Below are 12694 nucleotides of genomic sequence, written 5' to 3' on the forward strand. Positions count from 1 at the left end.
CATTGTACATTTTGTTTGTAGGTCTACATTACAAAATATTTTGTAATGTAGATGAGGCATTATCATCTTTATTTTGCGCTCTTTGGAACAAAACACAGTGCACTGTGAAACAAAAATACAGGACATAACAATAAGTAGGCGACATAAAGCATTGAAGGGACGCCATCGAGTTAGCTGATACGTGTAAATGGAGCCTATCTCATAATTTTGAGTGTATCTCACAATTACTGTTTGCAAAAACGCTATTTCTCCGGCTTCTCCCAAAAGCATTTGCAGTGATACATTTCCTCAATTGCAAGTTTTGTCAATGAGAGCATTTCCATAGAACGTTTATTTCGAAACCAGGTTTTCGTGTCTTTATCCAAGAGAAGATTTCTTATTGTAACGTTTTTTATTCGTCAATGAATATTATCTGCTTGAAACAACTGTTTTGAATAGTTTGTGGCCTCCATAGCCTACTATTTTGATCGTGGATTGCTATTGTTCTTTGTAGAGCTGATAACGCAAAAAACGTTTGCTATTATTGTTTCTAATTAACAGCTTTACGATCACTGGCTTTTCTTTGTAGCATAAGAAATAACGCGCTTTGTATTATTGAGGTCATACCAAACAAAGGAAAGCAAGAGGATGCTTCTCTCTGCTCGCGCATATCGATGCACGAAGCAATTATGAGCTTATGGCTTGTCATCGCAATGTAATCCATTTCACGCTTTGCTGGAAGTGAGCTAGAAATAGCAAAAATTCACCAAAATCTTGAATTTACAAGAAAACTACACAACTTTTAGCATCAAATTTAATATCATCAGATCCGCCTGGCAATTTTAGGAAAAGTCAAGAAAAACCAAGTGCATGGCGTTACTGTGCTTCAAATAATTAAAGGAAATATGAGGGGGGGGCCAAATCTGGCCTCCCTTTGAGGAGCAAAGTGTTAAAGGTTGGATCGCACCAAAAAGGTTGAATCGCAGAAAGTTAAAGGTTGAATCGCACCACAAGAAAACAACGAAAATTCAGGATCGCAGCGAACGTGTTGAAGTGTAGCAAATTTATTAAGAGTGGCAATCCTAATCAATATTTGATTATATTTAAACAATATGCATATAATAATAAAATAGACTCTCGGATTTGAATGTAAACTTGCGGAACCTCTAGAATTATTGGCGGAACCTTAGGGTTCCGCGGAACCCTGGTTGACAACCACTGGGCTACACTATCCCTTTCCCCTTGTGCAAAGTTGCACGTGAAAGATTGTGTGCATTAGTTTGGGTCACGTGCTATATATGATTGTGCTATAGGTTTGAACTTGACTTTGAATCAGTCTCTTTTAAAATTGCTTTAATTGGTTGAGTTTTTCATCTCACAAACTTAATTTGCAAAAATCAATGTTCTTTTTATTTGTTGGACAAAAAGGCTGCACTAACACAACCTACACCTATTTGCTAGTCAAACAATAAATATTATTAATACTACAAAAAGTGCTCAATGCCAAGCAAAAAGCCAAGCAGAGCAAATTACATAAAATATAGTTATTTCTTTCTAAAACCTCTACACACAGCCTGTGTCACTCTAAAAGGGGTACCATCAGAAGGTCCTTATTTAAATGCAATTCTGTTTGAATAAGGATGTTCTGATGATCCTTCTTTTAGGGTGAAACAGGCTGTAGAGATTTTAGAAAAAAATAACTATGTTTTAAGGTATTTGCTAGTTGATGTTCTTCCAAAACGAAACGGCCTCTCAGTGACTTCGACGAGCGACCACACGTGATCGCTCTATCTTTGCCCGTTCGGGACCGGGCGCAAACAAATCGTCGCCTGTTAGGGCGAATTCCGACTTAAACGCGTTCAGTTTAAGCCCGCGGATGGTTGCTTCGTGCCGCTGGCCGATCCGCCGAGCGCAAGTACCAAATATCCAAATATGCGGCTCTTGTACTGAGCAGAGTTGCTGTCGCGATGATCCTCGGTCGAGAGACGAGTGTTCATCAGTACGGTAAAACTAACTTGTCTCACGACGGTCTTCACACTTCACAGCTGTAAGCTTTAAGCCCGGTTTCACACATTGGCGGCGGATCTATGATGATCGTCTCCCAATGAACTGCGGTGACATTGGGTTCCGGTAGCAAGACCCGTGTCTGGGCTGGCCTATCTAAGATTTCCCGCAGTCCACTCCACATGGGAAAGCCCCTAGAAAAGTTGGGGTAAACATCGGACACCGCAATTCTCATCCACCCCCCATACAATGTGCCTTTTGCCTACGTCTTTTCCATCATCGACTGGGCCTCCAAAGCCACATACGACATCACCATCCAAAGCCAAATTCGATTTGAAGACAAACCAATGCTCGGACACGAGTGCTGGAACCGACGATGACGACGAGGCTACTTCAAAACATTGCCCGTACACCTGCGGTCCATACTCAAAAGCAATGGCAACTTTAAAACTTGGGATTAGCTCGAGTAGAAAATAACACTGGTCAACACAAATTTTTTGGCAGACAAAGTTAGAGTGTTTTTGGGGGTTTTGAAGGGCGCTGATTCCGAATTTGGCCTTAGTTTTCCCGAATTGGCTCTAGTTTAGGAGATATTGCATAGGGTCATTTTTGACCAAAATCCTATATTTGAGCCTTATGTGCTAGATCAAAAAAACAGTTTAACCATATTTGATATTTCAGAAATGCAATTTAATGGTCAATTGTGAACAATAAAGACAGTTTTAAGTTTAAGTACAGCAACATCACGAAATTTTTAGGAATATTAGATTTGTCATACTTCAAAACTTGATGTTGCCGATGTCATATTCATTACACAAAATACACAATCATATACAGTAGGCTATAGTGTAAGCACATAAAACGCTAAAACATGTTGCATTAAATCAGTCTATCAACCTTGTATCATAAAATGTAGATGAAAGGAACCACATTATCTTTTTCATTGTAAATTGAAAACAATGGTATGAAATACAATAAGATTAAAACTATTAACTCATTTGCGCCGAAAAAATGTCTTTTGTAAGATTTTCGCTTGTGAGAAACTTTTGGGCAGTTTCTCAACAGGTTCCAGCAATAGTCTGCCATTATGTGCTCATTCCATCTGCCCTGATGTCTTTCTTCCATTGTCTTGATGTCTTGGTGGAACCTTTCCCCCGGCTCTTCACTGTAATCACCAAGATTGTCAGGAAATCTGTCAGGGTGGCTGAATAGGAAGTGAAATTTAATGCTCATGTTAGCTCCAAGTTTTCCAAATGCAGATAACATCTTCCGAACTAATTCTCTGTAATTAGGTGCTTTGTGATTTCCCAAGAAGTTTTGTACTACATCCTTGAAGGAGTTCCATGCAGTGAGTTCATTGCTGTTCATGTGACCGGTGAAATCCAAATCTTTCATCAACGTTCGAATCTGAGGTCCATCAAAGACACCAGCTTTAAGCTTTTTCATCGGAGAGTCCTGGAAATTGACTGCAAATGTACTTGAAGCAATTCCCCTCCTTGTTTAATGCTTTGACGAACTGCTTCATTAATCCTAATTTGATGCAGAGGAGGAAATACAATTCTATCCCTGGGAACTAAAGGTTCATTAATTGCATTGGCTGACGGCTGTCACAACTTGAAGACTGGTGCGTTCTGGCCAGTTTTTCTTGCGCCAGTGCTAGGTTCTCGCCCTGCTGTCCCACAAACACAGGGAGCAAGGATACTTGGTATATCCACTTTGTTGACCAATTAGAAAATTGACCATTTGTATGTCAACACAGATGAGCCACTTATGGGTATTGTAGTCAAGCTTTTCAAGGACGAGTTTGATGGCATCATACTCCTCTTTCATCTTGGTAGAATGTCCAATTGGTACGGGAGCAAAATGTAGGAAGGAATGTAGGACTTTACAGTAATTTTTAAATTAGCTTTTGTTACTAATTATTATGTTATATCAAACAAAATTGATAAGATTTACGTCCTTCTTGGTGAGATGTTTAGGGGGTTAATACAGGTAAATACACTATTTTGGGCTAATCTAGGGGTATAGGTATCTTTTAAACTAGAGTCAATCTGGCAAAACCAATGTCATATTCGTAATCAGCGACCTTGAAAACCCCAGATAACACTCTTAGATGTCCTGCCAAAAAATTTTTTTCTCATTATGTTGACCAGTGTAATCTAATAACCCTATTTAACTTTAGCAGTCCAGCACAATTACATGGGGCCGAGTTATAATGCATATTATTCTAAATGTAAAATATACAAGGCATTACCGTCTTTAATAAAGAAATCCGTTGTCTGAGAGATTTCTAGCAATCGCCCTCTCAAGCCACGCATATTAAAAGAACAAACATTTTTTTATTCATAATAACCTACTCCGGCTCGGGTTAAAAAGATCTAGACTCATGCCTCGCATTCGCTCCCAACTTACACAATGTCGGCCCCGTTAGCTCAGTGGTTACGCGCCAGGCTCAAGATCACGCGGCGCTGGTTTGACTCTCGGGGTGTGCGCTTGAGAAACTCATTCTAAGGACTTCTCTCCGGCGGCACCTAGTGAATGGAATATTAAATGGATTTCCCGGCAACAAGACTTCAACAATCGGAAAACTTCACTCTGTCAATCTCAGTAACCGGCCCTGCGTCAAGAGCCTCTACAAGTATGGGAAACTACTAGGAACAACCTATCAAGGCTTTGTCAGTCCGAGGATAAAGATTCAAAACCAACCAACAATAATATTTTCAAGAATCATTGTTACCACAACTGTAAAAACACCAATCAGTTCTGGTATCTTCTTTGGAATGGCTGAAAAGCAATAATCACTAAAAATTCAGAATGTGGGTTAAAGCCCGAAGAACAAGCCACAGCAGCAGCTGTCATCTCTATTTTGTACGTAGGCCAACGGTAGCCTAACCTTATTGATTCAGCTTCCTTATTACATCTCCTAAGAATACCGCATGTGTCGCATCTCTCAGTGGTTCGGGCACTTCTGGCTAAAACCGCATTGTGGAACAGTCTGTGCTGTACAAACTACACAGAAAAGTAAAAATAATAATCTTAAATTGGATTTCAAGAATGGTGAGTACACGTCACTTGGAAGCCAGTGCAACGCTCGAAATTACAATTTAGTTTGTAGATGTTGCTGTGAGAGTGATGGATGCAATAGAGGGGACGTTTGTGATGCAAGTAGGCCACGTGGATAAATAACATAAAGTATAGGCTAATTGCTACAAATGTTTGTTAACGTAGCATTTCAATCTGTTTTTGTACTTATAGGCCATGTCATAAAAGTATTGGTAACGGGAAGCCGATACAAATGATAATTTCATTAACTGATTCATGGACTTCTAAATAGTAGCATCTGGACTGGACACTCAGTGGGCAACATGAGGCCAAACAGTTGGTACAACAGTTGACCAACAGTGGGCCAACAGCCAAGTAACTAACCCTGTTGGCCCACTGTTGGCCAACTGTTGTACCAACTGTTTGGCCTCATGTTGACCACTGAGTGTCCAGTCCAGATGCTACTATTTAGAAGTCCATGACTGATTCAGTAACGATGATGATGATGATGGCGTATGAGCGATCTTTCCAGGCTAGATTGGAGGATAGGAAATCTTCAGCCACTCAGCAGTCTCGTCGTCCAGGACCCTCAGACCATGCATACCGTGTGGAGGCCGGTGGGTTAGGCAGTGGTGGATGACATGGCCTGCGGTCTGTTCGTGGCACCACACTCGCATTCTGATGAAGGAGCCAGGCCCAACTTGTGCATGTCCGAACGAAAGCGGCCGACGCCAGTTCTCAGGCGGTTAAGCCTGACCCACGCAAGCCTTGCGAGGGACATCCCTGGTGGACGGGGATCGGCGTCGGGTATGAAGTCACGGAGCGTGGAGGTGTGATTTTGCCACTCCGTGTTCCACATGTGGTTCGTCCAGTGTGCCGCACTTAAACCAAGTTCTTCTGCGTTCTTAAGTAGTTGTTGTGCGGCAGGCACAAAGGGGCGTCTTGATTTCAGCCGCTGCTTTATAGGTGGTGGTCTCTTGAATGTTGCATGGAGGAGATGGTCGGGTTCCAGAGCGCGGCGAGCGAGAAATCGTGACATTCAGTAAATCATGAAAGAATTCAGTAATCAGTAATCATGAAAGGTATTAAGTAAATCGCATGGCCTATAGCAGATACAAAAAACGATAACACGATAACGATAACAACACAACATGAACAAGTCTATTCAATAAAAGCTGCCGTTAAAATCGGGTTTTAAAAACATCGTCAGAAGAACTTCCGCACAATGAGATATTTAGATTTACATAGGCTTTCCACTCTGCTTTCAATTTTGTGGGTAACATTTTATGAAAAGTGTAAATCTTTGCTAAACGACACAGACTGTATTTCTTTAAACCCCAACTTTTGAAAGTTGGGTCTTGCTGAGGTTTAACGTTTATCTTTTTAAGTAATATTCCTATAAATGCATCATCAATTGGTATTTTGCGGGTTGTCAAAGACGCTTGATAAAGCCGCACAGCAACATTTCGGCTCATCACAAATCCTCCTCCAGAAGCATACGGAGGATACTTGTCTTCAGCATACAAATCAGAACTAACAAAGTATTTTGAATCTCTGTCAGTTATTCTACGATTTCCTTTGAGGATAGAGCCCAGAAAAAATTGTTCTTTTTGTGCTTGTGTTAAGTTTTTCAAAGTCTTCACAATAAGTTTTACATTCACAAAAACATCATCATCACCTTGAAATATATACGGAACGTTTTGACAATGCGTAGTGAACCATTCCAAAAACAGACATTGTTTAAGTGTTAAGTTTTGAAAACTTTCAAAAAAGTCCCACTGTAAGATATCTTGGTGCTTGTTATTTTCTTTTATCAGTTCATTTTGTAAAAATGGTTTATCACAGGCTCCCAATAGAAACACTCTGCGTATATTGATGTTCAGGTGAATCTTCGCCCATTCTTCATTTCCCCATGTTGAACGAATTGCGTCTCTTCTCTCTTTGAGGATGCACATTGACTTAATTACTATCAATACAAAAATATCGTTTTTGTGGTCAAATTTTCTATTTTTGTCCAGCAAACTGTCTTTTTCGCATTTGTTGTTGAGCAATGTTAATACTGCGTAATCACGCTTTTGGCTGTACATTGATGTAGACACGTTTTTGTCTAAGTTCTCTTTAACTTTTGCTGGATGATGGCCATACTTCTTCACGCTGGTAAGTTTAGGCTGCCTGCTAATGCCAGACGATGATTTTGAATATTTAAAATCTCTATTGTCATCAAAGTTCTTGGTCTGTTGTGTCGTCGGAGCAAAGAAAGTGATTGGTTTAACAGAGAGTAGTTGTTTTTGGGAAAACATTCGTCTTGTAACGTTGTAATTTATCAAATCAGTATGATGGAACTTGTCAATCTTCAATGTATTGTTTGTCTTTACAAGCAATTTTTTCTTTCGCAACACTGTTGAAAACATAATATGACATTCAAATCATACGTTTCAAATCAAAATTATGCGCGGTAACCTACCGAGTAGGTTTCAAAGAATAATTTTCTTGAAAACTTAAAAATAGCTAGTACAACGTTTAACGTCTCAAGTCAACAATCATTGTAAATTTAAAATGATGCAGTAAAGGTAAAGCTTTCATTAACACTGCTGCCTACTGTTGCATAACCACAGCGTTTGGCATAATGCCTGATTGAAAGTGTCTCTTATTGCATGCCCTCGGCTATCAAGTTTTGCTTTTTAATCAAACCAATCAACGATGATTAACGTTTCAGCAGAATAAAATTGCCTGAATGCTATATAACTATAAACCAATTTAGCTTTTTTTTTTAACACAAGCATCTTTTTTCCTCATTGACTTACAAAACAATTAAAGAAAAAGAGCAAAGTCTTGGCTTTCATGACGTTACTGTATTTGAAAAGCGACTTTACGCAGAAGTCGACTTACTTTTTCATGGCAGACGTTACAAGTTTTACAAAAAAGCCAATTGTTTGACTTTACTTCGTGAATACTATCTCACGGTTAATCCACGTTGGCCAACTATGTGGTACACTCCATTCCTTGGTGCAAAGTTGCACAGGATGAATTGTATGCAATAATTTGGTTCACGTTCTCAGTGACTTGAAAATTGCGTTATCGATAAAGAAAGCTTACTCACCATGCGCTATCGCTGGATCACAAGTTTTTGGTCGTTCAATATTGCAGTCACTTGTATTTAATAATTTTGGAAAGCAATCTCTTAGGGTAGGCGATAGGTTTGAGCTTTACTTTGAAGTATTGTTTTTAAGATTGCTTAGTTATTTAGGCTAGTTGAGTTTTTCGTCTTACCACTTTTGCCTAATTTTCAAAAGATCTATATTTTTATTATTTCTTTCTACTTATTGGACACAAATCTTACATTAACGCAGCATAAACGCGTTTGATTGTTCTCCTAAAACATAGCATAAATTGTAGTTATACGCTAACCTACTTCAAAAAATTGTGCCATGTTATCTCTCTGTTTAGACTGGAGTCAATGTCTGTTGAATTACCTGTTGAAGTCGCATGTCTTGGTGAACGTACAATTAATCTTGTAACATGGAAAGTTTCTTTGTACCAAGACAACAAATTTATCAAAACGATTCCCATAGTTGTTGCAGCGACAAAGACCTTCCATTTCAGACGTGGAAAGTATGTCACCATTTATGGAGACGTGTTCCTTTTGCTGTATTCACGCTTTAACTCCGAAGTAGCCAAAGCAATTACGCAAACTCTAGCTGGTTGCCAATGCAGCTGAGATAAAAATAAAATTGTCGGCTGGAACAATTTGACTAATATTTTATTAATTTGATTAAATTTCCTTATTTGATAAAAATATCGTGAGGTTTAATTTTCTTAACAAATATGAATTAACGCTTCAACAAAAGCAACAAAAATAACGATGTAGGCTAATAATAATCTAGGTAGGCCCTAGAGATTTACATAAAATAAGATATTGTGACTGGTAAGACATTTGTAAAAAGAATTCGGATCAACAGAGTTACATATCTCCGTCCAATTTCGAATGTTGCTATCAAAACCCTAGACAACTGTAGGCTGTAGCTATTGCAAAAAATAGGCTATAGTTTCTTTTCAGGCAATAATAAAACTGATTCAGATATTGCAAGCAAACAGCTGAAACATATCAACTACTTTTGCTGGATGTACCGTAACCTTTAGCAATCAGAACCACTTTTCATCATTAACAATCTGACAAGAAACTATTTTATGTTCTGTCTAAGCTAATCTTTTCATGCTGGTGCAGTATTAAAAAGCCATCGGCGAAATAATTTACCGCAATGGAGAACTTTTGGTTAATCTCATTTTACACTACATTGAAACATCCAAAAAAATCGACATGCTATGAGATCGAAAGTATAAAAAATAAATGGCAGCAACAAACTAAAAGGCAAGCACTGTTGTGTTGGCAATTCATTTCTGTGGTCCGGATTGTTAATTTTATGGCGAATCAGTAAAATCTGAAAATAATTAATGAAAATAATAATTCATAAATGTTTCGAAGCTGTACATTTTCAGTGCCATTTGTTATTTCTATGTTATAGTGGAGGCTACTATTTTGTAGTTGTTGAACTATGTAGCCTAATCATGTCCGAATACTTAGCGAGGCCTTCTAAAATTAAGTTAAACCCGAAGCAGTGATAGGACTCGCGACGTAGGCTGGTTGAAAACTGAATTATCTCTGTGAAAATCAACCATTCAGAGTTTCAACAGTTTTTCAGGTAAGGTAAAAGATTATTATAGACCTTCCATGACTTATTTGCTGCCGTTGTAGGCTACATTTATGATGGAATATTTTGCAGAGGAACCAATATTAATAGAAACAGTCAGTTTAATTTCCTAAATTTGTTAAAGAAAATATGCAAATTGGTTATATCTTGACCTCTGCATTATACAAAAAATCTTGCAATCCTGATCTATACAGACAAGAAAAACAAATAAGCTTACTATAACGAAAATGGGCGTTATTAAAACAAAATAGGAATGACTCCTCTCTTGTAAGAAAATCTATTGCACATTTAGCTGATGTGCACAAAGAATCATTTGCGCTTTTTTGCAGCCTATTTGTCTTTGCTGATTTCCTCGAAAAAAGGCTTGCCTCATTGAGTTCAATTTATTCCTATACCTCTGTCTATCATAGAGCTTCGGTAGAGAGTATGTCTTGTTGAACCATTATAGGCATGCGAAGCCGAGCAACGTTATCAAGTTTAACATATTCAAGTTTATTACATTTACAGAAACACAAAACTAACGCAACAAATTAAATATCAAACGTTTTCGACATCACAAGATGTCCCCTTTCTCTACAATTGTTATTCCTGAAGAGGACATCTTGTGATGTCGAAAACGTTCGATATTTAATTTGTTGGGTAGTTTTGTGTTTCTGTAAATGTAATAAACTTGAATATTATGTTAAACTTGATAACGTTACTCGGCTTCGTATGCCTATGGTTTTATCTATCACTGTAGCTATGTTGTTCGTACACCACTCAACAAAATAGCTCATTGTTTGTTCTAGCATATTTTTTAAAGAGTTATAATGAGACTACAAAAGGGTTGATTTGATAAAACTCAATCACAGGAATATAATCGCTTGGCAGTCTGTAGCCTAACTAAATGATAGATGAACTGAGTGAGTCAAAAAAGGTTGAAAGCAATCGATTTATAAACCATTTATTTTCACAAAGCAAATATTTTCTTTTAAGATCACGAAAGGCTATAAATAGACAAATTACAAACTTCTCGTCTCAAGCACTTCGCCTAATTTGTTTAGTATTAGTTTAAATTCGAAATCAGTTAGCTTAATTTAGCGAAAGCTTGAAACTAATATCTACACATTTTAGTAATTGTGTTGCAATTAATTCTTTTTGGTTTGTTTACTTTAAAGATTTTCGATATCTTTTCATATTAGGCTACCCATGAAACAACCAGTTTGACAGCCTTTTGCGAATAACATGAATAAGCTTATAAACAATTTCAGAGCACAGTATTTATACTTCATCAACGAAAACATTTGTTGCTAATGCGTCAGTGACATTTTCATTTCTCATCTGAGTAAGATAGTAGCATAGTTTCTAGAAAAAAGATTATGAGATGAACAACTCTAATAGAGTACCATAAGCAGTAGTGGATCTAGGGCACTTGGTCTCTTCCAAAAAAAAAAGTAAAATAAACATATCATTTTCCCCTTTTGGCAAATATTTTCTCGCTCACTCTTACTTGATTAAAGAATTAAGTAAGAATTAATTTTGGCCTATTTCAGTGTGTGGTTGTAAAGTAAAATGTGGCTTATCATTACCCACAGAGAGAAGGTGGGCCTGCCTCGGAAAATTTTCGCAAATTAACGGAAATGCTTCTTCTCTGTGTACATGCCTGTTCCAGGCTTAAGAGTTCATGCATAATTCTTTCCATATATCCCGGTATTTGACTGTAGTAAAAACATGAAAACGATCCTCGAGGTTATTCAGAAAAGTAAGACGCTGTTTTCTACGAGCTTGTTTTCCTTTGATCTTTCCACAAAAAGTAGTGTGTTCTAACTTTTCCTTCATGACTGGTCACAGCGGTAAACCATAATCTCTTCGTGGGAAAATTGTAACATAAGATTCCCGAATCCGTTCGTCTGTATGTATCGACCGAAAAAGAAACACTCCTTGAAACGTCTATTCAATAAGTGTATTCCTGTAAAATTAGCCCGCGGCTATCGAAATGGGGTGCAACGCGATACACCACTAAAAACTGTCACTACGATACAGATTACTTGGATAAAAGACGGAACTTTTGTCCAGCTAGCAAGCACTAAGCAAACAGTTAAATGTGCGGCCAACTTTCAAACAATCATTTTACGAATGACCAGAATAGATAGCAATATCTCAAACTCACATATGCAGTACTGTGACGCAATAATGAAAGACAATTATGAAGTCATTCAAACAGGTGTTTAAAGCTGATGTAATATTTCCTGTTTAAACAGGTTTCAAACTGAAACAGGCCCAAACAGGTCCAAACAGGTTTGACACAAGTCTTATGAACGATGGTGCAATTTTGGCACATTTTCTAGCAACTTCCATGACGTAATATTCAGTAGACTTGAACGGTTTTTTATATGACGTTTGATTAGGTGAACCATTGTCTGGAACAATGACATGGCCGAAAAAAGCTTGTAGCCTACATAGCTTGATGATGTTCTTCAAGAGGGTTCTAATGTGATTGGTTTGAATTGGACTAAAACTGAAAAACAAGAGTTTGAGACTGAAAGACTACAGAACACTAAACAAACCTTCAAATAAATTATTGAAATATTTTTGTCGTCGTGAAAGTAGAATTATTGAAGCGTAAAATTATTTAACTGAATGATTGAAAAATATTTTTTTGCTTATTTGCAATTTAGCGCATTTTGAGACTTGCAAACATTAAATTGCTGTAAGCAGGGCCGGATTAAGGGTACTGTGGACCTAAGGCTGTTTAGTGGAGAAGGGCCTAATTTTGCAAACCAAGCTACAAAAAATAATAAAACTACTTACATGAAAAATTGAAATTATTTAGGCCTACTGCAAAATAACATAAACATAACAGAAAAATGGCTAATGATGGCGCGTAGGTTTGGGAAACAAACACAATTTTTTTTTGTCAAATTTGAAGCAGATGGAAAAGATTTTGAAAAGAAAGAAATGGATAGTAGATAGCCTACCTA

The 12694-nt window shown here is 37.7% G+C and overlaps 1 protein-coding gene and 1 pseudogene across 1 annotated transcript; both read right to left on the reverse strand.

Annotated features, from left to right (window-relative positions):
* Positions 1-2886: 2886 nt before the first annotated feature.
* LOC145776134 (uncharacterized) lies at positions 2887-3508 on the reverse strand (annotated as a pseudogene).
* A 2698-nt stretch (positions 3509-6206) lies between these two features.
* Positions 6207-7325, reverse strand: LOC145776135 (UDP-GlcNAc:betaGal beta-1,3-N-acetylglucosaminyltransferase 7-like). Its single transcript, XM_082587535.1, has one exon. The coding sequence runs from the start codon at positions 7323-7325 to the stop codon at positions 6207-6209; it is 1119 nt and encodes a 372-aa protein (XP_082443661.1).
* Positions 7326-12694: the final 5369 nt, after the last annotated feature.

Source organism: Aplidium turbinatum, chromosome 8 (assembly GCF_918807975.1).
Source record: "Aplidium turbinatum chromosome 8, kaAplTurb1.1, whole genome shotgun sequence".
NCBI classification, from domain to species: Eukaryota; Metazoa; Chordata; class Ascidiacea; order Aplousobranchia; family Polyclinidae; genus Aplidium; species Aplidium turbinatum.